Source organism: Balaenoptera borealis (assembly GCF_965194805.1).
Source record: "Balaenoptera borealis genome assembly, chromosome: 13".
Lineage (NCBI taxonomy): Eukaryota > Metazoa > Chordata > Mammalia > Artiodactyla > Balaenopteridae > Balaenoptera > Balaenoptera borealis.
The window spans coordinates 85,098,187-85,116,753 of record NC_138870.1 but is presented as its reverse complement, the minus strand read 5'-3'; the positions used below and the strand labels follow the sequence as shown (position 1 = coordinate 85,116,753).

Below are 18,567 nucleotides of genomic sequence, written 5' to 3'. Positions count from 1 at the left end.
ACACATTCCAGGAGGCACTTGGCTCATGTTATCTCATTGATTCCTCACAACTACCCTGAAAAATATGCGCTATTATCCTCACCTCAGAGGCAAGGGAGCGGGGACTCAGAGAGGTAAAATAACTTGCCAGGATCTCACAAGCAGAGTGGCAGAACAAAAATCAGACACAAAATCTGACTGACTCTAAAATTCTCACTTTCAAAGGCAAATTTTATTATCAGCTGCTTACATCTTCCTAGGTAGACCTTCAAGGTGATTTTTATCTATAAGTTAAAATTCAGTCATGTTCTATTTATGTCAAAAGAAAGAAAACTTTTAAAGGATCTAAGAATAAATACCAATTCTGGAAATCATTCAAATGTAAGATTATTCTGGTTTGTCTTATTACCTCCATTTTGCTTCCCCTCACCAAAAAACTAACAAAAAAAAAACACTCTTTAAATTTTAAGTTTTAATGCCACATTATTTACAGGCATTACAGGGCACGTGTACAATTATCTAAAATTAAGAATTTATATTTGTTTTCATTGAAAGCTCTTTTAACTACAAACATATACTAAATTGTAATGAGAAGAAAATCACAAACTATTCCAATTCTTTTCCCAGGGTAGTACAAATACGATGAACCCACCAATCCTAAGATATTTTTGATTCTTACAAATATGCAGTATAAATGAAAGCTTAATATTAAAGTCTTTTCAGAACTAGAAAGTGAAAATATAGTATTCCTGTTATTAAATTTGATGCTTAAAAAAACCAGTAAAATAGAAAATTTTTGTGATCATTTTAGTTTTTTTCTAACTATTGTAATATTATATTAATCTCATTAACTTAAATATATATTTTCCCAAAAAAACCACTTACTTGAATTGCAGGCAGCATGGTCATCTATGCTGAAATGATATTGCTGCTCTGAAAATAAAACAAAACATTAATATGCAGACAATGGTAGCTTTCCTACTCCCCCAAATTACAAGGAATCTGCTTTATTCTCTTATCTGACTGAAAACCTAATACTTTTCTATTTGGAATAATTTGACCATAGGAGAAGGCAGTCATACTCCTAGTTTCTTACTTCATAAAAGTACTCCTCATTTGAAAGAGGAAAATCTGAAACACACTTTAATATGTAGTTTCTGGCACTAATATCAAAGTAATTCTTGAAGCATCTGACTAGTAAAATAAAACTAACAATAAAACTTAGCTTACATTAAAAGTGCTCCAGAATTTTCCCCTGTAAACACACTGTAAATATAATGTAAATACAAATATCACAACTGATACTGAAAGTCAAGTATCTCTCATCTGATCTTTACAAAGAGATAAAGTTCATCTGAACTTTGTATAAATTCTCAGGTTTAACCATAAGCTTCTTCCACCAGATGACAAGGTAATAAAGAAAAATGTCAATTTTAACTATGAAACAATACTCAATGCCTTTCCTTAATAATTTTCCATAAGTTATTTTCTCCATGAGGTGCTAAAGACCAAAAAAAAAAAAAAGCAATTTGAACTCTAAAGGACTATTCTTGAAACATACAAGAAAAAAAACCCACAACTTTAAGTTAGATTAATACAATTCTTTAATGTATATTCAGAGGAAAGAAAGTGAAGAGTTTGAAAACACTCAGAATAATAGAATATATAAAACCTAGGATTTTAGATTGCTTATAGCACCATAATATACTAGTCTATTTTTTATTGTAAACCACCATTAAAACATTCTAAGAAAAAATAGAAAATGGCTTATAAGGCTATCAATTTCCAAGGAAAAGTTACTTTCTCCCCTAAGTTATACCAAACATACCTCAGGTACAGTGCCAACTACACATCCCACTTTCCTCTCAGGAACATTTCTTCTAGTACCAAAGCTGAACTGGAGCTAAACCTAACTGAAAAGTCTGATGTTACACATCACGTTGTCTTCGCAAGAAGGCAAAGTACAGCAGAATGTCCTTGATGTCATTTTTCCTTCTCTCTACCCTAGCAAAAGGCCAAAGTACAATTGAGCATTACTAATGAGTTTGTTATGCTTCCCACGAGCTAACTCAGTGGGGAATACGTTTTCCTTTAGCATAAATAATCCTTTGTCCCCAACAAAGATCCACAGTAAGAAGCTTCCAAGACCATTTTTAAAAAATACAGCAAAGAAGCTGCTCCCATTAAAATAAGGAGTCCCACATAATCAGACAAGAGCTTGAACAGCTGGAACTGCCAACCCCAAACAAAAGAAGGCCTGAATTATAAGGCGTGTGCAAATCAAGAACAGTGACACAGTCACAAAGAAGCTATCACAAGAATGTTTAGTAGTTGCACTTTTTATGGAAAATTCAACAAAATTAGTTTTATGAAAGAAATGAAGAATTTGTGCACAACCTTCAATCACTGAACTTTAGCAGAGTCTATTATATATATATATATATATATATATATATATATATATATATATATATATATATATATATATATATATCTTCCCCCACATCATTCTTATGTAATAGAAAGAACTACTTTAAAGATGACAAAATGATAACCATCTGGATTACCTTTAAAAAGAAGTTATTTAATAAATGGTACTCAGATAAGTTATAATATATCTTCATATGTGAAAAACTATCAGGTACACAAATATATGCTTTTATTGGAAAACTTTCATAAACTGATGAGATTGTATCAGTGAATCATCATTAACTCCTGAGTATTTACTGTGTTCCAGATCCTAAGAGCCAGTTATTCCTACTTTCTAGTCATTCACTATTCTCTTTCCAAATCATTTTTGTCTCAAGCGTTGAATACCAAAAGCAGCTTCTTGTCTACAGTTAGCCCAGTCCCCAATCTGCATCACAATCCCAATTCTTGCTTCTTATTCAGTTTATTACCTGCTTTCCTCTTATCTATCTTTCCCTAAACGTCTCAGTCTCTACATTTTTTTTTTCCACATAAACCAATTATACTGAATCAGCAACTCTTCATTTCTGGATCTGCATCTTGATTAGCAATTTATTGGCTTTTTTTTGGTTCCTGTTTTTGTCTGTCTTTTTGGAGAAGACTACTTTAATTCTGTGCCATCTTGAGGAAGTCTCTTCCCTTGGATTTGGGAAAAAAAAAAAAGAGCTCTCAAATGACCAAGTCCAAACTATTCGCTAACCCTGCTTTATTTAACAAGACAAACAGCTTATGCAGAGATCACAAGTGAATACTATACTTAATTTTTTAAATCTGGAGAAAATGTTAGAAGCACAGAGTGCACTTATCCACCTGAATCTTAAACAGAATTTGGGCCTAGCCCACTTAGAAACAGTTTCAGCCCTGAGGCCCTCAAGATTATTTATGGTAAGGCTCTTCATACCAGTCTGACTTCAGATCATGATGGGAAAAAAATGTCAGCCCGTGGAGCTGCTCCTTTGTTCCACAGCTGTAGGCTCTGAAACTGAGTATATTTTAATTCCTCACTCACATTATAAAATATGGTGGGGAGAGCACAAGGTGGTATGTCTCAGTCCTGGTACAAATTGGGGGCCGATTTGGAAAAGAATGGCAAAAAAGCAAAGAAATAAAGTAAGTTTCCTCAGAAAAATAATAACATTAACTGCCACTGCAACACATATACATTCAGCAGCCAGCCGACAGATTACTGCCAAGACACATAAGCTGCAGGGATATGATAAATGCCCACGCTGGCGCAGTGGTTACTGCTGAGGAGGGGAGGGAGATGAGATTAGGGTGGAATGCACAGAGGCCTTTCAACTGTACCAGTAAGATTTTAGTTCAAGATAAGCAGTGAGAACACAGGTATTATTATACTGGTCTGTACGCCCTTCTGTGTGTCAAAAAAACATTTCATCATTTTTAATGTTTCATTTAGAAAAATAGTTAAAGAAGATATCCTGATTTGTTCAGGGGAATAAAAAACAACTTTCTCAGCTTTAAAATTTTGAGTTAAATATTTCCTAATTGCCTAGAAGAAAAAATAGAAATGCTGTATCCATACCAAACATATTTCATATTTTTAAATGTATAGTAAAATAAATCACCATAAAGGCACCACTGGGGTAGTAGAAAGTAGCAGACCCATCTGCTTTGAGTTCCAGATGATCTTGGGATAGTTCACTTCTCTGAGCCTCCTGTGTTCTCATTTGTAAAATGGGATACCACCACCTCCCTTGTCTGCTTGTTGTAAAGATTAAATGAGGTGATACAAATAAAGTACCTGACACATAGCTAGCACTTAACAAATGAGTTGTTATGATAATACTATGATAGGACATAATTACAGTTCATTTAACATAATTCATCAAATTAAAGAGGTAAGAAAACAAAGCTAATACTGAGAAATCATTAAATGTAATTTGGAAAGCTTCTTTTACTAACATAAAAATAAATACGGTTATAAGTGAACATAAAAACTTTAAAATACCAATATCCATACTCAAATATGAATTTGTGACATAGAAGTCTCTTGCTAGAATAAGTCTTAAGGATTGCATCACACACAGGCCCTTTGCTCCATTCAGGCTGTCCCCTCACCGTCCATTCTTATTGGTTTCACTCATTTCTGTGGCTCTATCACTGTTCAAGCTATATGTTTGTCCAAGCGGTGTCCACTCCTTCATTTATTAAACAATCATTTATTCACACCCTTTATTAAACTGGGCACCGCAGGCAACAGACGCAGTGATGAACATAACAGACGTGACGCTCTCATGGAGCTACTACGTTCATTTGTGTAGGTAGTGAATACACAAGGTTAAACCATGGTAATTGTTTTGAAAGAAAAAACAGAGAGAGAGACAGTAGGGGCCTACTTTAAGACTTTGATTGAGGGATTTAGAAATGGTTTTGCTGTAGGAAAAACATGAACTTGAAGAATGGTGGGAATTAGTCAGGGAGAGAGACGGGGAAGAGTTCTATGCATAGAGAATAATTTTTGCAAAGACTCTGTACAGAGAGCAAGAGAGTTTGGCGCATTCCGAGAACTGAAAGAAGCCAGTATGGCTGAAGCGTGGATAGGGTTGGAAAGTCAGGCAGTAGCCCCACCACGTGACACCATGCTGAGGAAAGCAGATTTTATTCTAATTGCAGTGGGAAGCCATGGAAGAGTTTTAACCAAGGGAGAGACATAATGTATTTCATAGTTTAACAGAGCTCCCTGAGGGGGAGAGAGAAACATGGGAGTGCAATAGTGATGGGTTTAACAGAGAAAGGGGGAAAAAAACAGAAGGAGAGGTGGGTAGAGATGTGGGAAAAAGAATTAGCGGAAACACTGAGAGAAGCAGAGCACAGAGGGGTAGAAACAGCGAGAGCAAAGGAAACTGAGCACACAGGAAATGAGATGGAGAGCAGCCTGGAAGGGGAAGGGGAGGGGATCCACTGCAGCAGTTCAGTGACCAATGACGGTGACTGGGCAGGGATGCTGAAAAAGTACCCACCGGAGGAAAGTGGATGGCTTTGACATCTATTTTGGAGTTAGAATCAAGACTTGATAATGGTTAGGGATGGAGGGTGAAGGCGAGGGAGGTAAGGGCAGAGTGAAGTGTCAGGAACAACTCTTGGGTTTCTGGTTTAAGCAGTTGAGCGAATGGATAGTGGCAGCGTTTACTGCGATGAAGATGATGGGAGTCTGAACAGACTGAAGCGGGGAACCCAGCAGAGACAGGGCAAAAGTGCTATGTTTTGGTCATGTCTAATTTGAGAAGCCTTTAAAGACATTCAAGCGGAAATGTCAGGTTGGCAGTTGGAAATGCTAATCTAGAGCTAAGAAGAAAGTTCAGGAGGAGATAGAAATTGCCAGCAATCCTTGGGAGATAAAACCACTAGAAAGAATGAGATCATCCGAGAAAGAAATGGAGAAAGCAGTGACAAGGATCTAGGAACAAGTCCTGGAAAAAACCAACATGTAGTCACGAGAGAAAGAGTCAGCAAAGGAGACAGAGTCCTCACCTCGACTAATCCAGGTTTACAACGCTTCTGATTTACCTCCTCCCAGGAGCCCTTCCTGATTGGCCTGAATTAATTCTGCCTATATCCGTAGCTCTTGAATTCACAGAGCATTTCTCCCAACTACCTGTCCTAACAGTGCTTTATACTATTTTTTCGTTGTTTCTGTTCATTGCTTGACCAAGTATATTATAAGTTCCTGGATTGCTGTTGGAAGTAGTGTTGACAGAAGTATTCAAGCTGAAAGTTTAGGAAACACTTCCGGTGGGACATATGTGAACATCTCTAGGAAAAACCAGGTAGGTGAAATGTGACAGCAAAGCTTGGAAATAGCCATACAGCAGACATGTGTCTGACAGGAGACTTTTTTTGGGTATTATTTATTACTTTTCACTTTTATTTATTATGTGACCCGATAAACAAATTTGCCTCTCACCGAACATGTCCAAGGTGAAATATGTGGAGTGGTTACTAGTCAAGGTACCAGCAGGTTAAGTGAGCTGCCTGATATACCAGAGGAATCACTAAGAAAAAAATGACTAAAACTGGTGTATTTGGCAGAGGGTCCAAATGAACGGGACAGAACAGCTGTGCCAGTGCGTGAGGACTCTGGGAGCAATGTGCTACTCAGGAATTCATACCGTTGCCCTACTGGACAGGTACATTTTTATTACGGCTTTTAAATAAATTCCACTGTGGTAGATCACATAATGGTCCCCAAAGATGTCTATGTACTAAACCCCAAAACCTGTGAATATACTGCCTTCGTGGGCAAAATGGATCTTGCTGATTGAGTAAATTAAGGGCCTAAGGAGATGGGAGATTATCCTGGTGAGCCCAATGTAATTACCAGAGTCCTTATAACAGGGAGGCAGGGCTTCCCTGGTGGCGCAGTGGTTGAGAATCTGCCTGCCAATGCAGGGGACACGGGTTCGAGTCCTGGTCTGGGAAGATCCCACATGCCGTGGAGCAAATGGGTCCCCCCGATTGAGTAAATTAAGGGCCTAAGGAGATGGGAGATTATCCTGGTGAGCCCAATGTAATTACCAGAGTCCTTATAACAGGGAGGCAGGGCTTCCCTGGTGGCGCAGTGGTTGAGAATCTGCCTGCCAATGCAGGGGACACGGGTTCGAGTCCTGGTCTGGGAAGATCCCACATGCCGTGGAGCAACTGGGTCCCCCCCCCATGAGCCACAATTACTGAGCCTGCGCTCCACAACAAGAGAGGCCGCGATAGTGAGAGGCCCGCGCACTTCGATGAAGAGTGGCCCCCGCTCGCCACAACTAGAGAAAACCCTCGCACAGAAACGAAGACCCAACACAGCCATAAATAAATAAATTAATTAATTAATTAAGAGGGAGGCAGAAAGGTCACAGCCAGAGAAGGGGATGTGAGAAGAGAAGCAGAGAGAGAGAAAGAGATGTCATGACACAAGAGGCAGAGAAAGAGAGAGACTGGAGCTGTTACACTGCTAGCTTTGAGAGGAAGGAGCCAGGAAACGCAGGTGCCCGCTAGAGGCTGGAAAAGGGAAAGAAAAGAACTCCCCCCACCCCGACCCCGAACCCTTAAAATGAACACAGCCCTACTAAGTCTTTTTCTATTTTTTAGCTCATTTGAGAATTTTGACCTCCCAACTGTAAAATACATTTATGTTGTTTTAAACGACTAAGTTTGTGGTTATTTGTTCTAGCAGTAATAGGAAACTAATACACATCTTAAGCGAAGAAAGGAAGATATTCCCAAAGGGTCAAGACATTTGACCTCGAGAAAGCGATATGTATCCAAACATGGTTAGAAGGCCAATGCATTGAAGCAACGAGTAAAGGGCACCAGTTGTATACAGTAAACTTAAAAAAAAAAAAAAGATGCAAAGTTTACAGGTAAAAGCCATTGTGAGTGTTGTGTGTGTGCTATCATCATCAACAATGACCCTGCCTTTGTACATCTGACATCATTCATTCACTCATTCATTTAAATATTTACAAAGGCTCCTAGCGTTTACTGTCTCAGGGAACAACACGCACACTCACCAAGTTCCAGGTCATGCGGACTCCTTCCTCTCTCACAGCTCCGCCCCAGGCTCCTACCCTACCTCAGCCAAAACCATCAATGGCCATATCTCGTTGTTTCTACCTTTACATTTTCTCTTCAATACCTATAGCCACTCCTTTAGTTCAAGCCACCACCATCCTTTTCCAGGTTTACTGAAACAGCCTCCAACCAGTCGCCCTCTCTCCACCCTCTCATGCCTCCAACCTGTTCTTCGTGTACTGCAGCCAGAGTGAGCCTTCACAAACTCCCATCTAAGGATGTTACTACTTCCCTGCTTAAAACACTTAATGGCTCTCCACTGCCTTCAGGATAAAGCCTAAACTCCTTAAGGAAGCCATCAAAGCCTTATAGGATCCCCTCGGCCTCACCTCTGACCCTTACACTCCAGCCATGTTGAACTTCTTTTGGCCCGTGGAGCACGCTGCTTTCTCACCTCTGTGATCCGTCTCCATGGAACGCTCCCCTTCCTCCTCCCTTTTAGACTCACTCCTGCCTGCCCTTCAGATTCAACTGCTCTAAAAAGCCTCCCTGAACCTCCTCCTCTGTTTAGGTTGTGTAGCAATATAGGCTTCTATTTTGCTGTACTCTACACTTAAAAAAAAATAAGATTCGTAAGGGGGTAAACTTCTCCATCTCTTCCACTTGTATGTAGAACTCAGTGTTAAATTTAGCCCTGGAATTACTCCTAAACAATAAGTGTTGTATTTATTACTAAAGGAAATATGAAACAATAATGAAATAAATCTGTGGTATATTCCTTAAAGGTAAAGGTAGCTTCCAAAGCAGATGAAGATTTTTATGAGAAAGAAATAAGATTCTTACTATGTAATAAAACATCACATGTTATCTGCAAAATATAAAGGCTCTTCATTTGTTGGGAGTCTTTACTTTTTTATTTGAAAATTTCCTTTTGCATTGTTTGGCAGAGATCCAACCTGAATAATTTAATTTTGTATTAGACAGAATTATTAGTTTGTCATAAAATTTTGTGGGATACAAAAATTTTTTTAAAAACTTAAAATCCGTTTGCCTTTATATATGATAGACTAAAAGACTCTGGAAAACATACATATACAGTAACATAAAGAAATGTAAAAACAACGTTAAGTGTCTATTAACAGGAAACCTCTAAAATAACTTATAGGACATTCACTCAGTGGATTCATTCAGCTTCTTAAAAGAATAAGAACTGTATGTACTGATATGAAAAGATGTCTATTATATGTCATGCAACCAAAAGCAATCTGCAGTACAGTATTTAAGTATGTTACTGGGATCACAGTGTTTTCTAAACTGTGTGTGTGTGTGTGTGTGTGTGTGTGAAAAAGAAAAACTCCTGAACAAAGTTAAATAATTTTTTTCAAGAGCCAATTTTATTCTGGGGATCAAAAATATTAACAAGTCATCCATCAAGGGAAAACAAAAGTCATAATGTTTAAAATTCCATATAAAGTGAGTCCTTCACCATAGCTTATACTTTCTTACAAAAAAGTTTATGTTTTGTGAGAGCAGGCAGAAGTCTCTACCAGCACTTCAGAAATATCTAACAGATGACTGATGGTTTTAATACTGTAAATCCCCATGACACTTTCAGCAGCAAAAACAAAACTGTATTTAATGTCTCTGCTACATTTCATACATTCTAGGTCTTTGTACATTAGTAATTCACTTATGAAATACATGGCAACATTCTGTTAAAACCACCTACTCTGTAACAACGTAATAACATGAGAAAACTTTATGAGTTTTTAGAAGGAGAAACACTAAAGAGATACAATTATAATTATTGCCTGCATCTTATAAACATTACTTCTTAGGCACTTCTCTATGGTAGTTACATTTCAACTAAAATAGGGAAATTCAAAGTGAGACAACAGACTGACAGCCTCAAGTTTCCTAGTCTCTCAAATTCTATGTACACTGCATGGTTCATTAAGGATGTAAAGGTATATCTGATATCAAAGTATAGGAAGCAACAAATAATAGGAAGAAAGTAAAACACACATACATAGACATACATAGACATACATACACAGCCATGTTACTGTAAGAAAGCAAAACATAACAATACACATTAACCTTAATCTCCTACTTTCCTCATCAACAGCCAGATTGAAAAAACTTTTTGAAATAACTGAACTTTCATTCTTATCTCCAAACTTAAATTGAGATTGACAGGAAAGAAAAAAAAAGTGCTGCTTAGTAAAAAGTACAGTAAATGAGCAAAAGCTAAATGGGAAAATATAAATTAGGAAACATTACTTCTGAACTGACCAATCATCCAAACATCACTGGACTCATTTAGTTTTTTAATATAATAGCAGGTATACTGTTGACATTATTCCCTTATCACACACTTTGATTTACCATCACAAGTTACTTCTCACTATTTTTTAATGAAGTATTCAAAATAAACTGATACCCACAGCAGAAATGAACCTGGGCCATACAAACAACTCTGCAGAGAAGTTGCTTATAGCTGGGAATATAAATGCAAGAGTAGGGTGATTAAAAAAAAAAAAAAAGAGGCTGGACACTGGAGACAGTCTAGACTGAATTCTGGGTGGACCTTAGTAGTTTAATTCCTTTCTCTGAGCTTCAGTTTAATCTATAACATGGAGAAAACACCAAGGACACTGCAGGATTATTAAGAGGTTTAACAATAATATAAGTAAAGCATCTAGAACAGTACCTGACACATTCTAGGTAATAATGCGTTTGATAAACAGTAGTGAGTGCTTAGTATGTGCCAGAAATAACTTTAAGTGCTTTACATGGACTAACTTAATCAATGAATGATAGCTACCATGACCTCTGGCACTGCCTTCACCTTCTGCTCCTCTCTGCCCTTTGGGGACAGCTTGAACCTTTTAATCCAAATTAAACAGCACAGAAATAATACAAGCTATGTGTCAGGCACTGTACTATGGATTATTTCACTTGATCTTCACAACGACCTTCACATCAATAAGGTAAGAACTATTTATCATTAACCTTCGTTTGCACAGTATGAAATTTAGGCTTAGAAAGATTAAGTAACTTGCCTAAGGTCACACACATAGTAAAGTGTGACTTCAGAGCCCCCGTGTTTAGAAACTCTGCTACATTAAAAGAAACATTACTTATAATTCCTTAATATCAAAATAGCAGAGACACCCACTATTCAAAATCTGTTGGTTTTTAATGAGCTTTTGAAACAGATGAGTCAGACAGGCAACATGTATCAGGATTCTACACCAGATGGCTATCACCAGTTTCCACTTTTTCATTCAAATCCATTCCAATCTCCTCCCAAAGGGAATCTGAGGTGGTGAGAATTCCAATTCCTAATTATTTAAGTCCCAAGTGAGGTGATCAGACAGCAGTTCACAAACTGCTTATCTTCTGAGAGAGTAGGTATTAGCACTCTCCACACAAACGAAGCAAAACCCAAACTCTGACCTAGACTGGGCCTGGAAAAAAAAAATCTCTTCACTTAATAACGACTCAACTTCACCAGACGTACCACAAAGCGCTCTAAATCCGTAAGACTCAATCCCGTGGTTCGAAAAGATTAGTTCGGAACCAGGAGTGACTGCATGGTCAAGCACTCCCTCCAAAACTTTCCTCCGACTTCCAAGGCAACCTACAAACCTCCCCGCAACGCAGCCTTTCAAACCGAGACGTGTGGGTGGGGAAAGCATAGAGCACAGCCTCCAGTTATTCGGCGACACGGGCCTTGCAACGACTGGAGGGAACATATAGGGAAGAAACTGTAAACTCTGCCAGAGTGCAAAATGACTATGCGTCATTCTCCTTCCAAGGTCAGTGACTTCACCACTTCTTCCTGAGGGAGACACTAAGGAATCAAGTGACCCTATATGTGCTAGGTGCTTGGAAATGAAGGTGCCCCTGGAGAGCCTAAACTAGCTTCAGGCTCTGATCCCTCCTTGGATTCTAAAGCAGAGCGGCAGCGGGTCGCTACCTCTCCCCTAACCTAGCACACCCACACCTGCCGTCCCCCGCCCCAGCACACCTGTGGCCCCTCGCACCGCACCCAGGTGGGCATGGGAAGGCAGGCATAACTTCACCTTGACGGCCCCGGGGACCAATCAGAGCACGAGACTCCCGCAGCGGGCCAATCGCACAGCGTCTTGGATCCCGCAGCTCGGGGCCCAACCGAACCACCGCTTCCTCTCCGCGGAGCGGTGGGGGCTCTTCGAGCGCAAGCTGAGGCGCGGCAGCCCCGAGAAGGCAAGTAAGAGTTCGCGAGGAAAGAGAAGGCAAACAGAGAAGTACTCACCCGCCCAGGCATAGGACGGTCACTGCTCCCTGTGGGGCGACATCGCGCTCAATCTTTGCCTGGCCGGCACGCCTCTGCCCAACCGCCGCCGCCGCCGCCGCCTCTGCCTCGAGCTTCGCAGCAGTTCGCCGCCGCCTGTTTCGAAGGAACCAATCAGAAGGCGGAGAGGGGGCGTGGCCTGGAGGCCCCGCCCCCAGGCCGCCGTTGGGCAGGAGACCCGCGCGCCTCTCGGTCGAGGGTCGCTTCGCCTTCCTCCGCCTGGCGTCTCACAACTCGGGGGGGCCAAGCTCCTCTTCTCACAGAAAATGGCTTGGTCACAGAGTACGTCCTCTCATCTGGCCCCTGAGCGACAGCAACAAACCCTTTTCGTCCCGATTAGCAGGAGAGGTGAATCAACTTCTCCAAGCATCCCGGAATAGTGCGCGGTAGAGTTGCTCTGAGTTTTATCCTGTTCTGTTAAGAGCCCCTCCCAATTCTAAATCCACCCGCGATCTGGCTGTACTGAGGACGCTACGGTTTCCGGATACAAACTGTCACCTTGCAGGAATGGGAGTCCTGTGAGGGGTGTGGGGAGGGGGATGGAGAGAAATCCTGTAGCTCCAGGCCACAACTGAAAGCCGAAAGAGGATGTTGGCTTTTCCTTGAGGAAACACCGGAGCAGGGTCTGGGGGAGGGGAGGAGAAGGGGTAACCTCAACGCAAAGAGAGCTGCTTACTAGCTCCCAGAGTTGAAGTATGGAGACTGGTCTTGAATGTAACAAGAGGTAGGTCTGTGATCACTAATTGTGGCTTATTATGGGGGCAAAACCGGTGCCGAAAGCCTGGAAGGCCAGGCCTTTCCCGTCTTCTTAGTTTTATTTTGTCACATCATGTTGCCTCTCTGGGCCTCAGTTTCCCATCTGTAAAGAGTGGAATTGCCTGGAATGATGTTCCCCAGCATTTATTCCTTCATTCACCCATCAAAAACAATGAGGAGGTACTGTTGCTCGCTGAAGAGACTAAAGTGAAGACGACAGCCCCTGCCTTCACGTGCCCAGCAGCGTGGTAAAGACTCAGTGGAAACCAGTGGAAGTCGGCGAAAAGAGGGAACACCTAACAGTCTTGGAGGGTGATGGTCAGAGGTTTGAAAGGACTTGAATTTTGAAGGACGAATAAGAATCTGTCAAGAGAGAGTATAATTTGGAGTAAGGAGTGCTTTCTAGGCAGAGAGAACAACAAGCTTCCAGGGATATGAGAGCAGTTGTTCTGGGAATAGTAGTTCTGAATGATTAAAGTTTGGGGATTCGGAGGTAGATCAGGCTGGAGGAGTAAGTACAGATGAAAACCCTCATAGGTACTGAGGAATTTAGATTCTGTCTTGCAGGCAATTGTGATTGATTTGTGTTTCAGGAAAAGAAAAAAAATTCATTTTTGAGGATTTTTGAAGAAAGGAGTAAGACTGGCAGCAATTCTAAAAATGAAAAGATGATAATTACATAAACTAGCTGAGAAGGGAGGGTGAGAAAGAGGGTCTGGAGATATTCAAGAGGCTGATTTATCTGGACTTGGTATCATGTGACGGCGATGCCGCTCTAAGGAACACAGGGAAAACAACTGTGGGGGAAGAATAATGCATTTTGGTGTGGGGTTGTGTTCACTTTGAAATGTGAAAGGAACGTGCAGGTTGAGGTGTTCAGAAGATGGTTGGAAAGTTAGGTCTGAAGCTGGTTAAATTAGTTTGTGAAAGAGATACAGATTTGAGAAGTCAATTCAATAAATACTGTTAAGCACTTTCTCTGCACCAGACTCCATCCTAAGCACTGGGGTCCTGCTCTCACAGAGCTTACCTTCTGGGTTAAGCAGGTGAAGATGGTCATCCAAAAGTTGACATTTAAGTGGTCATTGAACCTGATGCCCAAGAGTGGTTGCTCCATTTTTTTACTGATGTCTATCCCAGAACCCTTTGCTGCCCATGACTGCTATAGATTCATTTTCACAGGACCTGTTGTTCAAATCAACCTATGTCTTATAGTGTTTCTATTTAAAACTAAAGGGCAGGACTTACCTGGTGGCGCAGTGGTTAAGAATCCGCCTGCCAGGGCTTCCCTGGTGGCACAGTGGTTGAGAGTCTGCCTGCCAATGCAGGGGACACGGGTTTGAGCCCTGGTCTGGGAAGATCCCACATGCCGTGGAGCGGCTGGGCCCGTGAGCCACAACTACTGAGCCTGTACCTCTGGAGCCTGTGCTCCGCAACAAGAGAGGCCGCGATGGTGAGAGGCCCGCGCACCGCGATGAAGAGTGGCCCCTGCTTGCCTCAACTGGAGAAAGCCCTCGCACAGAGACGAAGACCCAACACAGCCAAAAATAAATTAATTAATTAATTAATTTAAAAAAAAAAAAAAGAATCCGCCTGCCAATGCAGGGGACACGGGTTCAAGCCCTGGTCCGGGAAGATCCCACATGCTGCGGAGCCACTAAGCCCACGTGCCACAACTACTGAGCCTGCACGCCTAGAGCCCATGCTCCGCAACAAGAGAAGCCACCACAATGAGAAGCCCATGCACCGCAATGAAGAGTAGCCCCCGCTCGCCGCAACTAGAGAAAGCCCGTGCAGCAACAAAGACCCAACGCAGCCAAAAATTATAAAAAAAAACAAAAACAAAAAACTAAAGGGCAATTTTCCATACCATTTCATTTAGCCAAATTTCAAGTGGAGTTCTGGTTTTAAATTGGATTTGTTGAGCCCTAATATCAAAATATGTACACTTCTCTACAGAACCTTAAGAATAAGTAAATTGTGTTACACGGATCTTGTTTGATGAGCCAGTAGTTAACATTTATTTTTTCTTACATGCATACTATGTAACTAAACATTTGAATACCACTTATTAAAAATGGAAACTATGCTATTTGAAGTATGTACACATTCTCATTCAAATACACACACACACACACCACTTGATATTTCTCTAAGCCATTTGCTGAAACTTTGGCAGCAGGGTATTTTTATGGTTGCTTTCTTTTTATTTTCATTGTCTGTTCGGTTTGTCTTGGTAACTCCTCTACCTTATAAAGATACAGGATATTGTGATGGAAAGTGAATCCGAAGTCAGGAAATCTGTGCAAATCACTTCTCTTCTCTAAGCCCATCTTCCTCACTGGTTAAATGTGGGGATTGGGTAAGGAGTTCCCTTCTAGATTCTTTGATTCTTGTTGCTTTTCCCTTATGTGTGAAAAAGAGAAAAGTTCCCCTTGTTGCTCCCTCAACCTCACTTTTACATGAATTCCCAGTTAGTACCCTGCCCCCTAAGCACACTCACCATCTTACCTACCTTGATTTTAACACTGCAATTAGTAATTGAGGGTTTCACCTAATGAGCTGCAATCTACTTTCATGTGTACATTTTCTAATTGGTGGTTAGGTTAATAGCAATGTTTTAGATGTTCTCACTTGAAATTGGCATGGTTGTAACATGCAAAGCAAGATTCACCAGTTTGCTTCCATCAGATAATAAACTATTTTAGTTCTGACTTTCCCGAGATTGTGATTATGTGCCCACTTTAAGAAAGCACCATGTGTGGAGATCAAATTTTTCAAGTTATTACATTAGGGATATTCGTTCATCTGACTAAACATCTCTACAGAATACAGAAGAGTCTCTTATATAACCTTTGAATATTGAAATATGATTTTTTTTCCCCACAGCTCTTCAAGAATGCTCTATTTCTTGAAGTTTACTGTAGTTGTTGGAGAATTCTTTTTCTTTTGATTGGTTTATTAGTTGTTTTTTCTGCATTTTGTAGTTTCTGCTGTTGTTTTTCATGTTTTGACATTATTGACTGTCAATCTATGGATTGTGCCTTGTATGAACTGCTGGATGAAATTTTGGGACAATAGAGATCTTGATTCGTTCACAATTAAGCTACTCATTCAGCAGATGATCTGAGAGCCAACTACATTAAAAACAAGACTAAAAGTTCTATTATAAAGGAATGTTATTGATTTACATTAACAAATATCTGTAAGTAATTCAATGATATAAAATTGTATGATAACAACAGTTGTGATTAATACTATAATATTATATCTATATAGTGAGTTGAATAGTGTTCCCTCCAAGATTCATGTCCACCTGGAACCTCAGAATGTGCCCTTATTTGGAAATAAGATATTTGCAGATGATTCCCTCTTCAGGTTTGTTAATTTGCTAGTATGGCTCACAGAACTCAGGAAAGCAGTTCACTTACCATTACCAGTTTATTATAAAGATTACATCTCAGGAACAGTCAAATGGAAGAGACATAGGGCATAGGGAGGAGGGCATGGAGCTTCCATGCTCTGGCACATCACCCTCCTAGTACCTCGGTGTGTTCACCAACCCAGAAGCTCTCCAAATCTCATCATTTAGGGTTTTTTTTTTTTTAATTGGAAGTTCCATTACACAGACATGAATGATTAAATCATCGGCCATCGCTAATTGACCTCGATCTCTGGGTTCCTCTCCCCTCTCTGGAGGTTGAGGAATGGGACTGAGAGTTCTAACCCTCTAATCACATGGTTGGTTCCTCTGGCAGCCACCCCCCATCCTGAAGCATCTAGGGGCCCACCAAGAGTCACTTTTTTTTTTTTTTGGCTGCGCTAAGTGGCATGTGGTATCTTAGTTCCCCAACCAGGGATCAAACCCATGCCCCTGCAGTGGAAACGCAAAGCCCTAACCACTGGACCACCAGGGAATTCCCAAGAGTCACCTTATTAGCATAAACTCAGGTATGGTTGAAAGGGTCTTGTTATGAATAATGAAAGATGCTTCTATTGCTCAGGAAATGCCAAGCGTTTTAGAAGCTCTCTGTCAGAAACTGGGGACAAAGACCAAATATATATTTCTCATTATATCACAATTCATTTTCCACATAAGGAGCATTATTACTTGCTATTATAAGGTCTTAACCACTTGCATAAATCCAGACCTACAGGATTAACTCCTAGCTCTGTCTACAGTGCCCCCTTAGTCCCAGCTCATTTCCCACCACCTTCCCCACAGATGCCTTATGATCTGGAAACCCCAAACTACACTCAGTTCCCCAAACTGGACCTACTCCCTCAGGCATTCAGAAATTTACTTCTCTGTCTTAAATGTCCTTTCCTTACCACCCTCTTCCCTGGTGGGTCTGCAATTTCCCATTTGCTCTTCATTCATCAGCTAAATCCCTTTAGTGGGTGGGTACTGAGATCTTCATTTTGCAGTGGTGAAACTGTGGCTTACAAAGGTACTGTGCACCCTCCCTCTCTTGCCCAGATTACTTGTGGTCTTTTAACATCTGCACAACTCCCTTTTCTCCCTTCTTTTGCTCCTGCCACCCCTTTCACCTTGAATCCCCTCCCCTCTTACCCTGACCCATGGAGTCCTGACTATCCTTCCAAGCCCAGGGGAAATGCCACCTCCTCCTTGAGATTTTCTCAGGTGAGCCCACAGCACTTTGCTCTTCTTTGTGAGCCCCTCCAGGCAGTTACTGTGTCTTAATCATCTTTGTATCTCCTATGGAAATTAGCAACAATATCTTACTTAGTGGGGACTCAAGTCTTTTTTGTTGTAGCAAATGGAATCCAACTAATGTTAGCCCCAACTCACTCCCTTTTCTACTGACTAGCCATTTTTAGGACTTCAGGGTTGCCCTAATATTTTAATATGAAAACCTCTTTGCTTGCTAAGCAAGCTCCATTTTGGCTGATTTCAGGAGAAAGGGACATATAAGCCCATTACTTATAGGTGTTTTATTGTATTCACCAAAGGATAATGGGGAGAAGAATGCAACAGTATAACAATGAAGGAAGGAAATGAACTAATCCTGCCTTGGGGGAAGTACACAACAGCTGTGCACCCAGCGGAAGGAGTGTTTTCCAAAAACAAAACAAACAAACAAAAAATGATTAATTATATGCACTAAAGCCAATAGTGAGCACTTTTAAGAGACTAAATGGAATGTCCCATCACTGGAGTTATCTGCGTACTCTGAATTTGTAAATGCTGCCTCAAGACCCTAACTAAGGAAAGAGATTGCTTGAGGGAATGTTTTATGTGAGAATAATTAACTTTTCTGTATGCTATTCTCTTTGAACTTCAAAGAATATGAAATGATCAGTGGGCTATGGAAAATGAATGAATATTCACCAGGGCTTCCAGGGATGAGAAAAGCACAATTTATGTATTAAGAATTTACCTTTGTGGAAATTACCCCCTCAGATTCAATAGGATGCCATTCGTCATTTAAAGAAATAAGTTGTATATTTTTCAAATTTGGTTCCCAAAGAAAAGCCTG

General features: G+C 40.6%; 1 protein-coding gene across 7 annotated transcripts in view; it reads right to left on the bottom strand.

Annotated features, from left to right (window-relative positions):
• Positions 1-14,454, bottom strand: part of GAS2L3 (growth arrest specific 2 like 3) — a 35,717-nt gene extending 21,263 nt beyond the window's left edge. Inside the window, exons 1-4 of one of the 7 annotated variants that reach the window (XM_082349621.1) lie at positions 12,272-14,454; positions 4,035-4,167; positions 2,880-3,087; positions 865-912 (exon numbers count right to left, since the gene is read on the bottom strand). In XM_082349621.1, coding sequence (XP_082205747.1) covers positions 865-888 — 24 coding nt within the window. In that variant the 5' untranslated portion in view covers positions 889-912; positions 2,880-3,087; positions 4,035-4,167; positions 12,272-14,454. Of the gene's footprint in view, positions 1-864; positions 913-1,807; positions 1,984-2,879; positions 3,088-4,034; positions 4,168-11,494; positions 12,245-12,271 lie in introns of those variants that run through there. The other 6 variants (XM_082349622.1, XM_082349620.1, XM_082349624.1 and 3 more) reach the window with 6 other exon arrangements.
• Positions 14,455-18,567: the final 4,113 nt, after the last annotated feature.